The 23,304-nt window shown below is 39.6% G+C and overlaps 1 protein-coding gene across 1 annotated transcript in view; it reads left to right on the top strand.

Moving 5' to 3' along the window:
- apba1a (amyloid beta (A4) precursor protein-binding, family A, member 1a) overlaps positions 1-23,075 on the top strand; it is a 71,311-nt gene extending 48,236 nt beyond the window's left edge. The window contains exons 6-12 of the mRNA XM_040156234.1: positions 15,678-15,764; positions 16,735-16,920; positions 17,125-17,304; positions 17,612-17,824; positions 20,033-20,152; positions 20,259-20,399; positions 21,751-23,075. Coding sequence (XP_040012168.1) covers positions 15,678-15,764; positions 16,735-16,920; positions 17,125-17,304; positions 17,612-17,824; positions 20,033-20,152; positions 20,259-20,399; positions 21,751-21,822 — 999 coding nt within the window. The 3' untranslated portion in view covers positions 21,823-23,075. The remainder of the gene's footprint in view (positions 1-15,677; positions 15,765-16,734; positions 16,921-17,124; positions 17,305-17,611; positions 17,825-20,032; positions 20,153-20,258; positions 20,400-21,750) is intronic.
- Positions 23,076-23,304: the final 229 nt, after the last annotated feature.

The raw sequence follows: 23,304 nt of genomic DNA, 5'->3' as shown, positions 1-23,304 counted from the left end.
ACCTAACTTTAAGATTTTAAAAACATTACTTTACTTTTAAAGCCGTATTAAGTCAACTACTAAAGGCAGTAATGTAACATTATCTATTAGCATCTCACAACAACAGGATATTGCTACATTGCTTGCGGATGGAGATTTAGTCTCAGTGAAAGTTAGTAGCCCAGTCACCTACGTTGGCCAACCTTTTGCTTTGTCTTGGTGTATTAAACATGCTATCCATGTTAAAGCACGCACAACTTAATAAACTAATACACATTTCAGATTTTGTCAATTTCAAATGAGTCTGTGATAGCTAAATGTACAGGGACATCTACTGGTTATTAAAATGCACATCATATAATGTAGAAGATTGTTTTGGGCTTGAAAGTCTGTTGGGCAGTAGTAAGCTGTCTAGTACTTAGCTTGCTTTGTGTGCAAGGAGGTTCGAAATATTTTCTTGACAAATGTCTTTAAATGGTTGTGTACAACCTAATATAAACACTGAGTGCATAATACAATGCAGTACAACACTACCACTAAGGCCTGCAAAATTACAGAATAAAATCAACACCTTTCTGGCACAGTCCTGACAAAACTGAACGTTATAAGGGTAGGATTTATTGCAGGGCTGTTGTAAAAGTTTTGTTTTTTTCTATTGTGAAGGTTTTTTCTTTCTTCTGGTTACTTTCTGAACAACTCATATTGCAAGAATTAGATTGAATTTGATTTGTTAATGTTGTTGCATCTTTCCAGACTTAGTTGTTAAAATCAGTTGGATGATATCTTATGCAGTCTGCTGAAGTATGACTAAAATGTTAATTCTTGGTCATGACTAAAACTAGACTAAAATATCATGTTATTTCATCAACTAAAATAAACTAAACTAAACTAAAAAAAAGGCTGTGGTTGACTAAATATGACTAAAACTTACATGGACTTACAAGACTAAGTATAAATCTAAAAATAGCTGACAAAATTAACACTACACCAGAGTCAAATTATTTAAAATTGTTTGTTTGTACTTCTTTTAAGCCATGTAAGTGGCTTGCTCGTGTGGCTTGACAGTGCATTTACAATAACTCCTTTTCCAATCATCATATCCTTTCTTGTAGGGTTCCCCAAGGCTCTGTGGTGGGGCCACTCCTCTTTTCATTAAAGATGGTCTTGGGAACATCTGCCATGAAATGCATGTTCATTTCCATTTCTATGCCGATTACACTGATAATCCTGCTAGTAGATCAGGATCACCTCCTGTTTATTTACTGTCAGATATTGGCTATCTAAGAATATTCTTCACCTGAACAAACAAAAAAAGCAGAAATTCTAATTTTAGGGCCAAAAAAATATCCACCAACTGTGTCAAATACGTCCTTCAGCCTTGATGGCAGCATCATTCTTCCTAATACATTACTCAAAAATCTAGGTGTCATTTTTGACCCATCATTTTCATTTGAAAAACACATCAAAGGTAGTTTTCTTCCATCTCCACCACATTGCCTGAGTTGCCCATTTTTAACACAGTCAGACACAGAAATGATCATTCATGCAGTCACCTCCTCCAGGCTATTGAAACATTCTGTTCTCAGATCTTCCTCTCTTTGGCACAAAAAAACTCAGATTAGTCCAAAATGAAGCAATCAGAATTCTCAAAGGAAACAAAATCTCATGACCTTTCATTTAGGTCAAACTACAAGCTACTCCATATCATCTACGAAATTCTTCATGGACTAGCATTGTCCTGTGTGGCCAAACTTGTCAAGCCCCTACATTCCTTTACATGCACTCATATCACTCTACTGGCGGAAGAGCAGTAGTGCTACGTACTACGGACTTGTAAAGTGTACTAAGACCCTTGTGACTATACATCTAAACTGACTTACATTCTACTATGCAAATGGCTTATTAGTAAATTTCCATATTATAATTGAAATTTATTTCTTTTGGCATCAACTTACCCAACGTATATAATTTTGGCATGGATATAAAACTTGTTGCTATTTCCAGCATTTTGAATTTAATTACTGTCTAATACTTCTAACTGTCAGAAAACTACAATATGTCATCAAAATTTCTTGCTTGATGACGGTGCTTGATAAATAAAGGTCCAGATTTAGTTTTATACATAAAAGATGGACAGTAAATTTCCAAATAGCTACACAGTTCAAAACAACAAATTCATTAATTCACTCTTGCAGGATCATCTCAGTGTGGTGTCACTCAACATTTCCACTGCTGCTCTCCTTTTAGTTTTTTACAGGTGTGTTGCATCAGTGTTGCATCAGTGTCCCTCCGGTATGACGTAAACTCTGACCGTCCAATTTCATGCTATACATGTCCTAATCTGCCAAACTAAAATACCCTTTTTCTTCCAAATTATGTTTTAACATTGATCATCATTAAAATTTCCAGGAAAAATGACCTGGAAAAAGGCAGAGGCTGTGCCTTCTTCCAAAAGGCACAAGTTTAATTTATGCCTTATGCTAAAATTGTTTGAATTCATTTTTTACCTCATCAATCATCACTCAACAGGCCAATAATGACAAAGCGAAAACAGAAATTGTATGATGTGACAAGTTTGCACACTTGGATTTGGGGATTTTCTGCCATTTTTCTCTGCAGATTCTCTCAAGCTCTGTCAGGGTGGATGGGGACCGTCAGTGGACAGCCACTTTCAGGTCTCTCCAGAGATGTTCGATTTGGTTCAAGTCGGTTGTCCCTAAGCCATTCCTGTGTTGTCTTGGCTGTGTGCTTTGGGTCACTGTCCTGTTGGAAGGTGAACCTTCACCTCAGTCTGAGGTCCAGAGTGCTCTGGACCACATTTTAATTAAGGGTATCTCTGTACTTTGCTTTGTTCAGCTTTCCCTCAACCCTGACCAGTCTCCCTGTCCCTGCCGCTGAAAAACACCCGCATAGCATGATAATGTCACCACCATTCTTCACTGCTGCAATGGTATTGGGCAAGTGATGAGTGGTGCCTGGTTTTCTTCAGACTTGACACTTAATTGAGCCTCAATCTTGGTTTCATCAGACCAGAGAATTAGAGGCTTCATGGCCCTTCAACCTCATGGCTTGGTTTTTGCTCTGATATGCATTGTCAGCTCAGAGACTGTATTTAGATAGATGTGAGGTGTGTACCTTTCCAAATCATGTCCAATCAATTGAATTTACCACAGGTGGTGCAGAGGCAATACCATGAAACAAACTTGCCTTGAGGCTACAGGTATGATGTGTGAGGTTAGACACGCTCCAAATTGCAGTCCAAACAAAGAACAAAGAGATCCGATGGGATTTATAAAAATAACAATATTTATTTTGAGACCCAAGTATATTCTTTCATAAAAACCCCAGTAGCTTGTAAACTGACAATTATATGCGGTCAAAAACTGTATGGTACCACTATACCTGGAACCCACCTGAGCTCTGATAACCTCCAATGATATAGGAGTGGTAAACGGGAAACGTGGGAAAAAAGAGCATAGACCCAGGCAAGACTCCATATTCGATTTCCACAATAAAATATATTTTATTTTGTTTACTAAACAAGAAGCCAGCACAACTTAACAAAATTAATATCTAATGGGGCAATAAAGATACAATTTTCACAATATTTTGAAATGAAGATTAGGATCCCTACATGCTAGCCCCTAATTGTTCTCGCGGGCAAACAAAACCATTACGACTTTCAAAATGTAAGGAGCCAAGATTCCAGAAACTCCTAAAAGTCAATCAAAAAGTTCAAAAGTCTATTAATAAAGATACAACTTTCACAATATTTGAAATGAGGAATTTGGCTCCTACAGTTGGACTCCAATCAAGATTTAGAATCTCAAACATGATGGGAGGCACCGGAGCTAAATTTCGAGTATCATAGCAAAGGGTCTGAATACTTATGTTATTGTGATATTTCACTTTTAATTTTTAATAAATTTGTAGAAATTTCTAAAATTCTGTTTTCTATTTGTCATTATGGGGTATTGAGTGTAGATTGATGAGGGAAAAATGAATTTGAATTAAAAAAATGTGAAAAAAGTGAAGGGGTCTGAATACTTTCTGAATGCACTGTACCTGGAGCACATAATGAATTGGTCCTACCTAAGACAGTCAGCAACTAGACAGCTCTGTGCAACTACTGACCCTAAACATTTCTATGAAGAAGATCATTTGACCGACATTAGCCATTGTTATTGACAGTTTTTGTTTAGCCAGTCCCAGGAGTCTGCCTCTTTTCACACTGAGGATAGAAGACCCGAACTAAAGGGTGATGTAGTTCTACCAAAAGTGCTGAGAGTCAGCTTCTCAGTTTTCTTCGGAGTCAAAAACAACAGAGAAACCTGCTGGTAGTGGAAGGCTAATGCAAATGCACTCTGTCGTAGTATTACATATGTCAATGTATCCAAAGGCTCTGACTGTCCACACTCATGATATATGATATATGAGTGTGGACAGTTTTAGAATGAACAGAAAATAGACAATGAACACTGAAAACAGTTCAGAGTATGTTGGCTGAAGCTGGGCCGTGATGTCAAATAGTATCCTACAGCCAGATGTCTGTCAGGAACTCCCCTGGTTACAGTTTTGGGACAGACAGAGGGTAAGGGGGCTCTGCCCTGTAGCTAATCAGCTTGCCTTGAAGGGGTGGGGAGGTTTAGAAAACCTCTCAGTGTTCCTCTTGGAATGTTAATTTCAGAACATCTAGGATGAATAATGTAAACTGAACTGATCAGCTCATCAGTGTTGTGATAGTCCCATGACTCACCACATCTCCAAAATTTAAGCTACATGTTATAGAAACAAAATTAACTTACTAAATTGGCCTCCCAGGATGGGCTAATTGTGACGGCATTTTCAGCTGTGTTCTGGCAAAAGCAAACTCTGGCCCATATATGGCTACCAAATTTAGGGTGAGAAATAATCAGTGCTGAGAGGTTTTGGAAAGTGTTGGCAACCAGAGTCTTACCATTATAGTATACTTGGCGTGGTTTGGTGTGCCATGAGTCTGGATATATGCCTCTGTGGGGCTATGTTCAGTTCAATTCAATTCAGTTTTATTTATATAGCGCCAAATCATAACAAAGGTTATCTCAGGGCACTTTTCATGTAGAGCAGGTCTAGACTGTACTCTTTATAGTTATATTTACGGAGACCCAACATTCCCCAATGTACATGTATCAAGCATCTTAAAATCACTTCTGGGAATTGTGCTGAAACCTTAACTGGAACTAAAAGTAGTCCTAGCTGTGGACAGGTTATTGTTTAAGCTTCCTACACTGACTTTCAGTAGGAGAAGGTGTGACATCACTGTGTTATGTCCCTAACAGCTACAAAGTAGAGCACTTGTGGATTGGACTATTAGACAAGGGTAAAATTCAAAATGGAGAAAAGAACAAAGAGCAGCTGAGTCAAATGATCTTCTAATTTAATCTGTATGTACTTTTATTTTTTCCGCTATGCAAGTGGGTTACCAGTGTTCATTTAGGACAATTTCTTAGTGGTAAATATAGTTTTGAGATTTTAGGTATTTCTTTATTTAGCATTTCTATTTTGCATTTATAAGCTAGATAACTCAGTGACTTGTTTTGTTTGCCTTTACATGTAGTTGTAATGAAACATCTTCTGATGCTAAGCTAGGGCACATCATCAGTGATGTTACCTGAGGTCATCAGGTGTTTCGGGTATGTCAAACATTAGGCACCCGCACTCAGGAGACCCAACCTAGGTTGATCAAGCTTCAGGTTGTGCCCTAGCAGCATTCTCCCACAGATCCGCTCTCTTTATCCAGAGCCACCTAGAGGATTTCTCTGCAGCCTCTGTGCTGTTGTAGATGGCCCTCCTTCTCCTCTCGCCTGTGATAGTGAGTGTAATGTAAGCCCTACAGAGAGTCTGTCCCGCAAAGCCTCTGCACCCATCCTCCACAGGCAGGCACCTTGCCTTCCAGCCTTGTCTGTGGCAGGCGCTGACTAGGCCTTCATACTTCTACCTCTTCCGTTCAAAAACCTCCTCCATCCGCTCTTCCAATGGCATGGTGAACTCTAGCATGACATGTTCTTTGTTGCCTCTGACACTAGAATGATTTCAGTTGTGAGGGAGGTCTTGGCACCATGCTTAGGGAACTTGAGTTGCCTGCCTAAATCCACTGTCAGCTTTACTAAGCAGTGTCGAGAAGCACAGATGTTGTCTTCAGGCATAAAACCTGCACTCAAAAAATGTGTTGCTTTTTTCTGCATTTTGAATGCACAATATTTCAGCCCAACTGCCAGAAAACTAAAACATGTCATTAGAATTTGTACCTAATGTTTTTAAACAGTTATGTTACACTATCTCTTACGAATAGTCCTTCTCCTGCTTAAAGTCAGTGTAGGAAGCCTCATCAATTCTCTCAGTCCTGCTCTGAGGTAGGACTAGTTTTAGTCCTAGAATCACTTTCAGTGTGATTCCAGGGAGTGAAAGGCGCAGGCCCAGGTTTGGCATTTAGTACTCCTCCAGCATAGTCCTTCATCTTCTAATACTATAGAAATCGAGTATACTGGGGTGTAGCCAACTATAGACATTCACACCAGTTATGATGTTCATGACACACAAATACATAAACAGAACCATACAAACAATCATTGTACAGTACAGTGGCACTACAGATCAAGGTTATTATATCTGACATTCACTTAGCACCCTGTCCCTGCCCCCCTCCCTGTGATCCAGTCAGTCTCTCCTGTGCATTGCTCTAACCCATTACTCTCCTGTCTGCTTTATTTCATGCCTGGCAGACGGCCCAGAAATTAGCCCAGAACAGGAAGAAGGTGCAGTACCTACATATTTGTCTCCTCCTCCTTATTGCTGAGTGAAGCATCTCTTTTTCCTCTGCTTGGCTCTTTTGTCTCTGTCTGTCTGTCTATATCACTGTCCTATCCTTTTATTTCCTCTTCAGTTTTCTGTCAATCAGATGAATTGTTGTTTTTTTTTCGGAATCCTGCAAGCACCTTAGTTGTGTGTTAGTTCTGTTTTGTTCCCTCTCTCATGTCTAATTTTTTGAATTCATATCAGATATTTTGTTGCCTCCGTAATTGCAACACTCTGCTTTTTGTCAGACCTGTTAACTACCATTAACCATATGCGCCAATCAGCCAAAACATTAAAAACAGTTACCGGTTTTAATGTTTTGGCTGAATGTTGTGTATATATTTATACACACACACACACACACACACACACACACACACACACACACACACACACACACACACACACACATATATATATATATATATATACACATACTGTATATATACACCATTGTATATGTACATAATAACCTACATTATCTTGCTAACCTTCCCAGAGCAAGGTGACAAAATGCCATATCAAATCATCTCTGGGTGTCTGGTACAGACAGCAGTCCGGTATGTGAGAAGAAGAGTCTACAGCGATGCTAGAAGCTCTGTGAGGCTATAATTAGGCACAGCAGTGTTTCAGTCTTAATATTGATGTCAGCATGCTAACATGCTGAAGTTATGTATGTTTACCATCTTAATATAATGTGTTAGCATGCTAAAATACCTGTAGGCACTAAACAATAAGTACAGCTGAGGCTGATGGGGATATATCTATAACTGTAAACCAGAGTGTGTGATGATGACACTAGTTGAAAAGTCAGGGTTTCAACAAAGCCAATAAGATTCATCCCCTGGGAACCATGAATGTCTGCACCAAATTTCATGATAATCCATCCAAAATTTGTTGAGATATTCCAGACTGGACCAAAGGGGCGCACAGGCTGGCACTGCCATCGTTAGAGCCACACTGCCAACCTGGCTAAAGGTCTGCATTTCAGCAACTGTTTCTGCCATTTTATCTTGTGTAAACCGAAGAAGTGTAAAAAAGGAAATGTAAACTGACAGATTGTCGTTTTAAGAGCAGTTAAGGGTTCAGATATCTCCAGGGTCGGAAAGGTAAGTGCACTTCAAGTACTGTACCTACAGCACTTGTACATTACTTAAGTGTGACTACTTTAGACTACATGTGTTTTACTTCTATTCCACTACAATAACATGTAACTGATGGCTAGATTTTACATACTGACTTCACTAATTAGCTTATAAAATATGATGTTTTCTTGGTGAATTAACACCCCAGGAGTATATTAACAGTTGAAATTAGCTCCACCTTAAACTGCTACAACAATAAAATGAGTATTGAATGCAATAATACAATCATATGATTTCAATAAGCTAACTCACGCAGAATGGATTATTATGTGAATGTAGAATATTTACAGCATTGATGTTATATGTCTGGGCTCTGACCTTGTCACTCCCCACAAGAAAAAATCAAGCTCAACACAGCAGTTGGGTGTGGGGAGTGATGATAATAACTTCCTCCCTCAGCGAAACATAGACCCAGAGCCCACAGGTGGATGTTGGCTTTTAAAGGGCTAAATGAACCATATTAATATATAGTATAACACTCAGAAAAGGGCCATGCTCCCAGTCTTTGTACTAAGCTGGGCTAAACACATCCCGGATCTTGATGTACAGAGATGAAACTGATCTTGTCATATTTTTGTGGGTAATACAGCATGGAGTGTATTTCCAAAAATGTTGAACTGTTCCTTAATAATCATATGGCATACTAATATATTTTGCACTGTGAAACGATCACTTCCTTTCAAACAGTACTTGCTGGAGCCTGAATACATGCACTATTAAGCAATAGTGCATGTACCATACAACCTTTGTAGTTATTATTAACTGCTTAGCAGTTCCTTGATTTTGGTTTGGTGGTGCAGTGGTCACTGCCTCAGGGCAGTAAGGTTCAGGGTTCGAACCCTGGTTCGGCTGGGGCCTTTCTGAGTTTGCATGTTCTCCCCAGTTTCTTCCGGGTATTCTGGCTTCCTCTCAGAGGCCTAAGACATGCCAGTTTGGTTACTTGGTGACTCACATTGCAGGCGTGAATGTGCGGGGTGGGGTGTAGATTCAATTTGGGCAGATATGTTGTACAAAAATTTAAACCACTGAAATTGAATTCAGGAATAAAATAGACTACTCAAGAGGGTACTAGCAGAAATAGGTCCTGTAAAACCTTTACCTACCTTAAAGTACCATACCAGTGTTTTTGTCTGCTTTAGTCCATTCACCAAAAACCAGATATATTTCATAGTAGATAACATAAAGAAACGACATGACATTTGGATTTTTGGACGTGTTATTCCGCATTCCCCGCACCTGTGTTTTTGGTATTGAGATGCCTATGAAAACTGCATTCCTATAGAATGTATTCTTATTATTGTTCTGTTATCACATTTATTCCACTTTAACCATCTCTTTGTTACTCTTATTTTATACATATATTTGTTGTGCCAGTTGTGACTTCAGATTTTTCCTGTAAAACAAAGTTGCATTATCTCTGAAATTGCATTCTTAATTTACTGTACAGTATGATACAATAAAAATGTGGACAATATTGTTCATTGTTATGTTCTGTTAATTCATGCACCAAAATCATTGATACAAGACCAAAATTATTCTTTTATGTGCACAGATATTCCCCTTTACAAATAGTTTTCATAGTGAATGAAACTGTTGTTTGGACAAACATAAAACTCTTAAGACCTGACAGTCTTGCAGAAAAACAGTTGGAGTCCGTATTTTGTTCTGCAACTCTATTGTCAGTATTTAAAATGCTCAGAAATCTGTAAAAGAATACACAGTATGATTCATAGCAGATGGACTAAAACATGCAAATAAACTACTGTGATGTTATAATGATTTACCTTTGGACCCAAATATGCATAAAACAGAGACTAGGAAGCAGGAGCAAGGTTGAATAGGATTTATTGCAGAGAGTGTGATACATGGTAGGATAATGTTCACCAGAGTTCTTTAGTCCTTTTGACTGAAGGTTGAGTGTATCAGGGCAGATTGATCCAACAGGGTTTGTGGCAGAGCTGGAAGACGATAAGGCGAGAACAATTCCAAACTGGAAAAAGGCAACAAGGAAGGGGCTGGACACGACCAGTCACTGCAGCAGACTGAAGGTATGGACCTGGATCAAAGGGAAACTCTGAGTTAGAAGCATTCAAATAAACTGGAACTTGGACCTAACGTTTGCACCACAAATGATCTGGCAAAGACTGGAGGGATGAACCAGGGTTAAATACTGCAGTTGGTGGAGGAGTTGATAAGTAGATTAGAAGCAGCTGTGCCAGTGAGTGGGTGGGAGAGAAGAACCAGGTGGCCATGCCCAGCTCCAGGATGAAAGACACACACACACACACACACACACACACACACACACACACACACACAGGGAGAACAACGAACTGAGGACAAACAAGCACATAAGGGAGGGGAAAACGAAGGAGAACAAATGGAACTTGATGCCGATCTGCAAGCCATTTGTTGTTTTTCATTGACTCAAGAAGAGCTGCGTTTGAATCTTTTGACACATCTTTTGACGAAGATGATGTTGTAAATGGTAAATGTAGTGTACTTATATAGCCCTTTTCTAGTCTTATTGACCACTAAAAGTGCTTTACAATACATGTCACATTCACCCATTCCCACACAAATTCATAAATCGCTTTTCTATACATACAGCGCTTTCTATAAATACAAACAGACACACAACATTGGGCTCAGTATTTTGCCCAAGGACACTCTGACATGATTGGAGGAGTTGGGGGTCGAACCACTGACCTTCCGGTTAGTGGACGACCCACCCTAAATAGAGGAGGTTCATAAACCAAAGATGCTTCAAATGAGGCCTCAAATGGGAATGTTCCCACCAGTAGCAGCGCAGGTCAGGGAATTATGGGCATATTCTATATGCCCATATCATATTCAGATCTTGGATGGCCCTCTCCATCTGCCTATTGGTGTGGGGGTGGAATCTGAAGGAGAGACTGACCATTGCTCCTGAACTGGGGACCTCTGTCTGGGACAATGTCAACTGTTATACACATGATTAATCAAAAGATTGGCATTTTCATGAGCAGATGGCAGTTTTGGCAAGGCAACAAAATAGACAGTCTTGTAGAAGTGATCCACTATGTTGAGTATGGTATTGTTGTCTTGTGATGGTAGTAGCCCAGTGAAAAGGTCCAAGGCAATATGTGACCAAGGACGACCGGGAACAGGTAAGAGGTGAAGCAGACCAGTAGGTGGATGATGACAAGTCACTTTGAGCACAGGCAGAAAAGGCAGCCACGTACTTCCTTGTGTCAGCCACTATAGTAGGCCACCAGAACTGTATCAGTCAGTATTAGGGTAACAGGGATGCGTGGACCCACTGCAGGCAAAGCCTAAGAATCTTTGCAGTTGTTTCCTGGTGGTGCGTTGTGGCTATTCAGCCACTGCTCTTACCTTTTCCTGATCCGTCCTCACCTGTCCACTCTCAACGATGTACCCAAAAAAAGCTCATGGTACTTAGCCACAAAGAAAAAGTGGAGGAGGAAGGTTGAATGATGCCAGCTACTAAGGAATCCCTAATGTATATTTCCATGGCTTCTCTCTTCAGGTGGGAGAAGTTATAGAGAAGACTAGAAGGTAAAGGGGCTCCAGGAAGAAGGTGTAGGGCACAATCATATGGTTTGTGTGGGGGCAGAGACAAAGCATGATCCTTACTAAAGACCTCACCTAAGTCGTAGTACTCAGCAAGAATGGAAGACAAGTTAGGAGGCTCTGGACGTTGTCCTAGCGTCTTGATAATGACCTCTGATGGAGATAAAGCAGATTGCAAACAGGCAAACTTACATAATGGACTCGAGCCAACAATTCTCTCAGCTGCCCAATCAGTGTTAGGGTTGTGTAATTTTAGCCAGGGATGACCTAAGACAAGTGGAGTCCTGGGAGCAGAGATCACCTTGAATCTGATGGATTCATAATGATTACCACACAGTATCAGGGTTATGTGAGCTTTGTGTTATGTGGGCCAGAAATCTCCCATCCAGAAAAGTGATTCCTAACTGAACTCCTAATTCTTAATCCAGGAAGTTGTCTCCGGCACCAGAATCAATGAGGGATAGCAGAGGCAGAAAAATGATCATTAGAGTATAGAGTGGCTTGAACTTGAAATCTGGGATTAGATGGGGAGGAAGAATTCGTCTGGCTGATCAGCACCCACATACCTACTGATGAGCTTTGTCCTTTGGCCGTATAGAGCAAGCAGCAAGGAAATCCCAATTGTCCACAGTAAATGCACTCACCCGACATTATGTGATGCAAAAACTCTTCCGGAGACAGCCATTGCTCGACCTAACTATATGGGCTCCTCTGCAGAGGGGAGAGAATGTCTGACACACTCAGGTAGGTAGATAAGTGACTTGTTTTCTAATAAAGTCAATAACTACTGTTTGTGCTGCCTAGCATAACAACTTGAATAGAAACAGCTGCTGTAAGCAGGTGGTTTCAGGAGATTTGTCTGCTGGGTCCATTGTGGCCAGATCCTTCAGTTATGATGATTTAGCTTTGGACCCAAAGATGCAGACCACAGACTATGAGGCAGGAGCAGGGTTAACTCAGATTTATATCAGATAGTGGGATAGATGATAGAATAATGTTCACCAGAGTCCTATAGGTTAGGGGATTGCAGTTCGGCTGGCGGAGGAGGGGAAGCTGAACAGTTAAGGGGACGATTGTTCCAGTTGGCATTTGGGTTTGTGGCAGAGCTGGACAGGTGATGAGGTGATGATGTACATGGAGAGCAGGAGGCGCATCCTGAGCTGGTGGCAGAGCTGGACTGGAGTAGGAACAATGATAGAAAATGGAAAAAGGCAAGAGGGAAGGAGCTGGGGAAATTGGCAATGAGGAAGGAGCTGGACACGACCAGTAACTGCAGCAGACTGAAGGTATGAACCTGGAGCACAGGGAAACTCGGGGTTAGAAAGCAATTCAATACACATGAGGAACAATAGATGTTTACAATTAACATTTATAACACAAGCTAGACTGAGCGATCTGGCTCAGACTGGAGGGATGAGCAAGGGTTAGCTGGTTGAGGAGTGGATGAGTAGATTAGAAGGAGCTGTGCTGGTGAGTTGGTGGGAGAGAAGACCCCGTGGGCCATGGCCAGCTCCATGCTGACATACACACACACACACAGACAGGGAGAACAATGAACTGAGGACAAACAAGCACATAATGGAGGTGAAAACAGAGAAGAACACAAGGAACAAGGGAGAGAAGTAGTCTACCAATGACGTGTTAAACATCTGAAAATGTCCCTTTTGGACATCAGATATTTAAAGCTAATACACACAATTTGTCCTGGGATCAATATTGGGAATAAGAGCTCTAACCATATAACATCAGACTAACCACTATTCTGGTATTACGCCATTAAAAATCTGTGTATCCAAAAACAAAAATCAAAAATGCTGCATCGCCCAGAGAGTGTAAAATATTTTGGGTTTTTTTGTATTTGGATTTTTAGTGGCTATATTGCCCTTCAGTACTGACAAATTTCATGGCAGATAAAAGTATCAAAACTTTCCTCAGAAAATTCTTAAGCCAATAATATCTTCACCAAATATGGTTTAATACACTGCTACCAATGAGCTTTTCATGCCTGATCTTGTGAAGTTCTCAAGCAAGCAGGTGCTCTAATGTGATTTGTGAATGTGAAAAAGTGCATGGCTGAGTAGACATTTGAGGTTCATCAAGCTAGTCAGTAAATGAGCTTTGATAAAGCAGCTTTAACCAATTTAAGAGTAGGAGGAGGGCAAATCAGTGGACATACATACTTGTGAGCTAAGATATAAGGCCATATTTCAGTCATCCAACCTTCATGGAAAGGATTATTATGTGAATGTAGAACATGTACAGCATTAATGATGGGTATCTAAGCTCTGACCTCATCATTTCCCACAAGGAAACATTGACCTCAGCTCAGCAGGGAGTGGGGAGTGATGATCATAACTAGGGGAATGTATAGACTCATAGCCTACAGGGCGATGCTGGGGTGAAGGTGAGGCTTCTGAAATGCTGTATGAACAGCAGTGCTTTAAGATGAGCAGTTTGGCAGCAGAGCACTGCTGTCTTGGGTTAATCATAATAATCACAAAGATGTGTTGGATATGTTTTGCTGTGAGATGATTATGCCATGTGAGTGTACTGGACAACTTGAGTTGACAGCCTGAACTAGCTTGCAAGCTTTGCTTCATTTTGGAGATATTTAAGTATTGACAATTGGTATGTATGGACATAGGAGAAGTGACAATGCTGCAGCAGCGGTTTTAGATGTTTTCATTGACTTTTTACTATTATGTAACTTATCCATGAAAACTAATCCACAAATGCACATTGGCCACAGCATTCCAAGAAGAATGGAAATGCAACCTTTTTACATCTGCCTTTCAAGTATATCTGTTTCATACAGATTTTGGGTGGAGTAATGCTTTTAAAAAAGCCTAGCCACACAGGGACTAAAAATATGCTCACATCTTACTTGAAGAAGAGGCATGGCATTACATCTTCCCGGGAAATAGATGAATCAGCCTCATGCAAAATATATATATTTATGAATTTAAAATCAACCATACTTAAAATGAGTTTCCTGTGGTTTGGCACCTGTCACAGTTTGTTACACTAAGCAGGAAGTAACATAACTTACTAAAAAATTCCAGCTTGTTATACCACCATAATGCAAACAAAATATTCAGTACAGTTTTATGCATTTGTACATTCTGTAAACCAGGGTTATGGTGAGGAAAAACATCTTGGTGGTTTCTTTTGACTTTATGTACCGAAAACTGGAACACATGCCTAGGATAGTAAACACAGTAAGAAATGCAGATCTTTATGCAGCTCAATGGATCTTTTACATTATCATATATATCATAACATTTTCCGGTAATCCACTTTGAATCCTTGTTGGGAAGCCATATATATTAAGAGAATATAAAGACTATATGATGACTGGACAGAAAAAAAAAAAATTATATTGAACTTTTTTGATATTTAGGGATATTTATGAATAAAGCTCCTGACTGGCCCCCAGAATGTGAGTAAACTGTTGCTCAGATTGTTGTCAATTTATTGTAGCTCACACAAACATGTTCCATTAAATGACTGGAAATGATTCCTCATTTCCAATCTAACATCTGCTGTTTACTGTGTCTTATTTTCACCGTGCTCAGTTAGAATGCACTAGTCACTGTTGCATATTTTTTGATGACAGTAAACAGGTTAATTCAAATGTGAGACATAGTGCATGGCAACATATGTGAAGGTCCATATTACTTATTGCAAATCAATTTGCTTTACATCACAGCTGACCACTTTCCAAATCCTGCTGTAGTGTTTGAAATGTTTGTATGTCTGGTTCCTTCCGTCCATGTAGCCATTGGTTGCCATTCACTTTGCTGTGCTATGAAAATCGAAAAGTAAATGGACCAAAATGAGGAAATCACTGGAATTATCTGTTGGGAGTTGTTATAGTTAACTCTGCAGCTTGAATCTATACTTGTCTCTTAGTCAAAGACTAACTTTGGGGTTAATGGATCAGAAAGTTGAATTAATTTAGCAACTTCAGCTCTCAGTATGTTGTCTTTCACTGTGTGTGCTGGTTGTAATGAGACGGTTACTTTGAATGTCTTTTCACTCAGGAACATCTTCTTACTAACATTTTGGCCTTTTTATGAATGCCTTATGTTTTATAAATCTGTGTGTAATATTGCTTTGTGGATGTGGTTGTGTATATGTGTGCAGGCCCCTGAGGGTGAGCCTCAGCCCATGACAGAGGTGGATCTCTTCATCTCCACCCAGAGAATCAAAGTACTCAATGCTGACTCCCAGGTACTCACTCTGATTGAAGCACAACACACATACAAGGTCTCTGAAGAGCACAATAAAATGGAGCCAAGTAAATTGTAGACTTCTGATGCTATAGAGTTAGCCTGTGCTGCTAACCAGTGAATTAACTAAAAAATTAATGCCATAGTTTGATTAGGGTTTGGGACAGACCAGTGACTGCTTTCTTGGAATGGTTCCGCTATTAATTCATTTAGGGAGGAAAGACTTTATGGACAGGAAATAAAGCAGGCTACACAGCTAACCTCTGAAATGTTTAAACAGAACAAGCAGTTACGGCATTAGTTTGAGTCTAAAGTCCAGGTGCATCCTGTGATTTATATCATGTGAGAGATAAGAAGCTCTTGAAATAAATGTCATCCATAACTAATAGAGTTATGTTAGTGGTATGCAGGGACCGTGATGGGCTAACAGTAGTTAACTGAAACAGTCATGGTGTTCCAACTGTATTTGCTTTATAAGAACACATGAGCAGACAAGCAGCGGTGACTCTAGCAGCATTGTACACATACAGTAGTTGCCTGACTGCTGTGTGTACATGGAAGATTAAAAAGTTTATCCACAAGGGATTTATCAGGGATGATCCATCCCTGGCTAACAGCAGAATATATTTTTTGGAATGTCAATTCTGCACAATATGTTGTTGATTAGACCAACTTAGATGCAGGGTATCTCAGTCTGTTTCTGTTTTTGTACAGAGACCCCAAGGGGCTATATGGTAGAAAAAAATATTGACATGGAAAATTGTGCAAATGGATTGCTACCACGAAAGTGGATTAGTAAACTGTAAGAGGAAAAAGATTTTGGATTCAGGGGAACAATAAAACTTCCAATATGAACCCGTTTGAACCTAGTTGTTTGGGTTCAATAAAATGTGCTATGTTTGGTTACTTAGTTTGGTTTCTATCCTCAGATTTAGATGTTAAAAGGACTGTTATGGTTCTCTGACTTCCAGGATACCATGATGGACCACCCTTTGCGGACCATCTCCTACATTGCTGACATTGGCAACATCGTGGTTCTGATGGCCCGGCGCAGGATGCCTCGACCTGATTCTCAGGAAAATGTGGAAGCCTCAGACCCAGGTCAAGAAAGCAAGCGCCAGTACAAGATGATATGCCACGTGTTTGAGTCTGAAGATGTGAGTCCAAAATCAAAGTTATATGATGTCTTTGCTTGTCAGTCAGGACAACATGCAGTTTTTGTACTATTAATTTTGACACTTTAATCATCTGTGAAATGGACTACCGTAAGTTAAAAAGAACTTGAGCTGACCATAAGATGACAAAAAGAATGATAAGCTACAATTATTTCAGAAATTCTGTCTATCTATCCTGTCCTCTAGGCCCAGTTGATTGCACAGTCTATTGGGCAGGCCTTCAGCGTGGCTTACCAGGAATTCTTACGGGCCAATGGCATTAACCCTGAGGACCTAAGCCAGAAGGAGTACAGTGACCTGCTCAGTACTCAGGACATGTACAATGATGACCTCATCCACTTCTCCAAGTCTGAGAACTGCAAAGATGTAAGTTAGCTATATATTATTCAAACAATGTCACACAAGGCCAATGATCATCTTCATTTACCACTGCTACTGGTTCATAAAGTGTTGCTGCTCAGAACTTCCAAATTCCAAAGGTTCTGTTCTCATTGTCACATTTACATGAAAGCATTCTGGTACGCAATGCAATAACCACTAAAACTATACTATTTTATATTATTCAATATGTTTTTGCATTACCATGTGGAAAATTGTAAAATTTAAAGTATGCAAAGTGATAATACACTTGTGTTTTTTCTGTTTGCTTGCGGCCTGCCTGATGTGAGCTCAGGTGTTCATAGAGAAAACTAAGGGGGAGATTTTGGGTGTGGTCATTGTGGAAAGTGGGTGGGGCTCCATCCTGCCTACTGTCATCATTGCAAACATGATGCATGCTGGCCCGGCTGAGAGGTCTGGCAGACTGAACATAGGAGACCAGATCATGTCAATCAATGGGACCAGTCTGGTGGGACTGCCACTGTCCACCTGCCAGAGCATCATAAAGGTATGTGTATGATGTTATTTTTAATAACAGATAATATAAATGAAGATATTGATTATGCAGGTGCACAGGTTGTGTTTCAACAAATCACAATTAAACTTTATTTATATAGCACTTTTTTAACAAAAGTTGCACAGTACTTGGTGCAGCCAGCCAAAGAAACAGCACACTGACTGCTGACTGCACAGCAGAGGAGAGAATGATAGTTGCTGACATGTGAGGGAGTGTATGTGAGAAGAAGACAGACACATTGCTGGGAATAGTGGCATGACTTAGAAACAAGTGTTTGAGCCTAATCTAAACTACAAGCCAAGCAAGCTTAAATGCATTTTGATTTTAGTTTATACTTGATAATTGCAAGCTTTGTAGTGGAGTAAAGAATCCCTGTCCTGCATCAGACTGATGACTGGTGATTATTCTTTTGTACCTTTTTGCCCCTGTGATGTTTGTTAGAACTACTCATTACCTGGAGAATCATAGTATTAGATCATTTGACTGAATTTGGTGACACTCACTGCCTCTAATGCTGGTGACTGCCCTTTTTAAAATCTTCCAAATGCCAACCAAGAAATAATGTTCCTCCTTTTTTTCATCATTACCCCTTTACAAAGAGGAATTAACCCCTCTCTGCTCTCACCACTTCAAGCTCTCTAAACTGTCATTATTACCATCTGTTATCATTATTACCTCTGTTAGACATTAACTCTCTCCCAGCCTGGACTCACACCAGACACACTCTCACACACAAACCCTTTGAGTTACAGTGGTAACTCCTTTTTGGGACATTATGGAAAATCTACTCTTGTTTAAGATACAATTGTAATATATATATATATATATATACATTGTGTGTGTGTGTGTGTGTGTGTGTGTGTGTGTGTGTGTGTGTGTGTGTGTGTATATATATATTTATATATATATACATATATATACAATGTAAATCATTGTTTTGATGAAATGTTTTCTTTATTTTCATCAAATGTGAATGTACTAAAGTGGAAGTGGTTTTCAGAGAATATTTTTTTTAAAGACTGACTTCTTTTGTCCTGAATTTTGTTTGAAAAGTGTTTTCATGAAATAAGATCTCAAAACTACATTTGACTTATTATCTTTCTTATGAGTTGTATATCTTTATTTACAGTTAGAATTAGAACTTTTGAAATTATTTTTTAGCTTTGGGTTACATAGAAAAGTTAGGCCTAAACTGCACCCCTGAGTTTCTAATGATGGACTTCATTGTCTGTCTGGCTCCCAATTTTGATAATTTTTGTACCTCAGGCCTTAAATTATTTTACATACTTAACAACATAATAGCAAAATCTAAGCAAAAAATTACAAACTGTGATACATAGCTACATACATACATAAAACAATAGCTAAAGGGAGCATTAAATTATAATAATGACTATTATTTTTAAGATTTATTTTTGGCATTTTACATTTGTATCTCTGCTATGTTAATAAATTAGAAAGGAAATGCATGAGAGACAGGGTGCTGACATGCAGTAAAAGGCCACAGCCGGAGTCAAACCATTGTCGCTACCTGTATATGGTATGCATCTCAACCTTTTGGCCACTGAACACCCCCAGCATAGATAAAGAATGATAAAGATAAAGAATGAATTCAATAAGGAACATGCAGTCAGCGTAAAGAGGTTTAAACAGGTGTGATGTAATCTCATCACTTAGTTGTATTAGGGCGGCTGTGGCTCAGGAGGTAGAGCGAGTCATCCAATAACCGGAAGGTTGGTGGTTTGATCCCCAGCTCCTCCAGTCTGCATGTCGAAGTGTCCCTGGGCAAGATACTGAACCCCAAATTCCGATTGCACCGATGTATCATTGATGTCTGAGTGTGCATGTGTGTGTAGAAAGCACAGTATGTATAGAAAGGGCGCTGTATGAATGTGTGTGTGAATGGGTTAATGTGGTAGCAGTGTAAAGTGCTTTGAGTGGTTGATAAGACTAGAAAAGCGCTGTATTAGTCCAGTTCATTTACCATTTAGTTAAGGGATATGTGGCAGAGTTTTGTATAGTCTGTAGGCTGTCTAAGGCTCCTTGATTGAACCTATCACTGCCCACTAAGGAGACAGAACTGTTTACTGAAACAGACAATAAACAGAACTGTCTATTTTCCCGGTAGGAGAAGAACCAGTTTAGGGCAAAGCCAGAAATTCTGACCCAGTATCTCACCATATGCTTTCTTTTATGTAGGGTCTGAAAAACCAGTTTCAGATCAAACTGAACATTGTCAGATGTCCCCCAGTGACCACCGTTCTCATCAGACGGCCAGACCTCCGCTACCAGCTAGGCTTCAGTGTCCAGAATGGCATTGTGGGTAGCACTGTGGTTCTGCATTGTTTTTATGTTAAATGATACTTGCTGTTCTGTTAAACTGAAATTTGATTGTCATGTAAAGAGCTGATCTGTCCCTTAACAGATCTGTAGCCTTATGCGTGGGGGCATTGCTGAACGAGGCGGGGTCAGAGTGGGTCACCGCATCATTGAAATCAACAGCCAGAGCGTGGTGGCCACGCCCCAGGAAAAAATTGTTCACATCCTGTCTAGCGCTGTGGGAGAGGTGAGGCATCACACTGAACATAGACATAACACTCTAATTTGGATTCTTTCACAGACCTGATGAACTTACTGCATACAAGTAAAATGTTTGGTGTTTACCAAAGCCCTTTGGCCAAATACTACTTGAAGGAACTAAGGGGAAATATAGTAGTAGCAGGTATCATATGAATTTCTGCACTGTATGGCCATGTCATCATTGGAGTTATTAGCAGTGAATAACACAGCTCAGTTGCTGAGCAGAAAAAACAGCATCATATCTCCTAATTGGCTTTGAAGCAAGGACTTCCAACTGTGCTGTTTGCTTGGTTATAAACAGCAACAACAGATACATGACACCCAAAGCTGCATACCATTGCACCCAGTGTAAGCAGCTCAGCACTGCAAGCTTTAAAACAGCATCCTGACCTCCTAGTGTAGAGTCCTAGGGCACTACTAAGCTAAATGTATACAAACCCAAGTGTAGGTCCTCAAATACAACTCAGTGTTGTAAAGAAGAGATAATAGAGGGTTCCTGATAGATACCGTATGTAAATACTCACAAAATACAAATACCAACAAATGCACTTCTTCTGCATATTCTACTGTTTAAGTAAAACTTGTTTAAAAATTAGTGTCCAGCTTTTCTTTTTAAGAAATTACTTATTTTCTTTCTTTTTTAGAAATTATTGAACCTTTTTTAATAAATGAAACTACAGCATGTATTTGTTAGATGTTTTTAAATATGTTCAGTGGGAGCCAATGTGCTTGGAAGGGAGAGCCACAGACAGGTTAGGGAAGTCAGAAGAGACTAACTGAAACACGGTTGGTTTTGGGATTTGTTGACCATAATCAAAATATAAAATATCACCAACCTTATCCCATAAAACAATGGGATGAGTAATTTGAAAAAAATATCTTCTCTTTTCTCAACATTTACTAGACAGACATTTTTGTCGTCACTCTTTTGGTCATTGGTCCTTTCATGGGGTTTAGTGACTGTAAAAAAAAAAAAAAACTAGAATAACACCAGCCTTGCCATGAAATTTCCCCAGGCTGCTAGTAGAACATTAGAGTTTGGTCAGTTTTAAAATATCTGTCATTTGCAGGTTGCAACATTTTAATTTGGTTGTTCTACTTTGTCTTTCTCTGTGTTCTCTTGGCAAACAAACTTTTTGATGTAAATAAAGTATCAAAATATCAAAACTGTGCTGTTACTGCAACAGCAGTAGCAGTGGCCATTTTAGTGCTGAGTTGGTTGTCTGGATTGACAACAACTGATAGCCTTTGGCACTTGATCTTCGTATTTACTACGAATAATTTACTACAAATAATTACATGAATTAAATGCTTTGTTCTGTTTGTGACTGTCTCAGATCCACATGAAGACGATGCCTGCAGCCATGTACCGCCTGCTGACCGCCCAGGAGCAGCCTGTTTACATTTAACAAGACAAAGTCCGACCTCACACACCCTTTAAACTTACTGCAATCAACTATCACTCCCCAAGCCAACCCCACCTGTTCAGCCCAGTCCTCATCCTCTACCCTTCTATCCACAGCTATAGCAAGTAGTTGGTTGGTTTGTTCTATTGCTCAGCCTCATCTTTAAGTGACAATGTAGAAGGTTATGGCTAAAGTTTGGCTAAAGTAACAATTAGTGAAAGGATGTTCACGCCCAATGAATTTTCAGCACCCAGTAGTGCCCCAGAATCCTAATATTTTCTTCCTGGTTCACTGTTGATATTTTGGAACTTAACACATTAGAAAAACACTTGGGAGCACGATAATTATTCCGAAGTATATCTATTATGTTCAGTTTAGGCAACTGTGACACTTTGGTGAGTGTTTTTTTCATTGATAAATAAGAAAAATAAGAACACAGTAGAAACCCTATTTTCTTGAGTTGGAAACTGAACCCTGATTGTGGGCATGAAGGCAACCTACACATCCAACCTTGACCGCTTATTTTTTTTTTTTATATTTGGGAATTTTAGCTTTTTACTGACAGCGACAATGCAGAGACAGGAAAGACAGGTGTGAGAGAGGGGATGACATGCTGGACTCAGCCTTAATGGTAGAGGCGTAACCAGGCCTGGTTACGCCTGTAACCAGGTTGTTACACCCTGACTACTTCTGCCATGCTGCTATTTCACTGGCAGAATAATGCCTGTTTCTAGTTATATTTCCTCCACCAAATCCTTTCTGCACAATGCAGAGCTCTCCACAGAGGGAGTATGTGAATTTTGCTGACAAATGAACATACTCCCTCTCATCACATTTCATACGTTTGCTGCATTATTGAAGAGTCGAGGCTGCAGCTCCATTTTGCACTTCACATTTCAAACTGGAAAGCTTTTCAACTCTACTGTAGTCGATTCTTACAGTGCTTGTTGTTTCCATTCCATCTGTTTAATTTTTGTATTCTCTGTATGCAGCACCTGCAGTAGCTCCAGTCATAATGTAATTAGCTAATACCCCCTCTTACACCTTAGACCCTTGTCCAACCAGTGTGTCCAAACATAGAGCTGACTCACACAGGACCCTGTTACACTACCTGATGATCTATGTCAAGGTGTTTGCACAAGATGCAGGAATGGAATGTGAGTCAAGTTCTATTGTTGTTAAATAAACCCAGGCTGATATATACTGTATACATGAATTTCAGTCCATTTCTTACCCTTCAACTTAAAAATATCAAGTAAAACACACTGCCTTTTGAATTGCACATAAACAGTGCCAGGAAACCAATGCTTTTTAATTTGGCTTCTTTAGAAAATATATTCATATTCATATAATATATTCATTGCTGGATGGATAATGTAACCCAAAATACTGTAGACTGAGCTCAGGACTAACATCATGTGTATGTGGATGTACAAGGTACACATGGTGTACTGCATAGTGTACAATTGTATATTTGGCATAGTC

Source organism: Xiphias gladius, chromosome 19 (assembly GCF_016859285.1).
Source record: "Xiphias gladius isolate SHS-SW01 ecotype Sanya breed wild chromosome 19, ASM1685928v1, whole genome shotgun sequence".
Taxonomy (NCBI): Eukaryota; Metazoa; Chordata; class Actinopteri; order Istiophoriformes; family Xiphiidae; genus Xiphias; species Xiphias gladius.
This window is presented reverse-complemented; position numbering and strand designations above follow the sequence as displayed.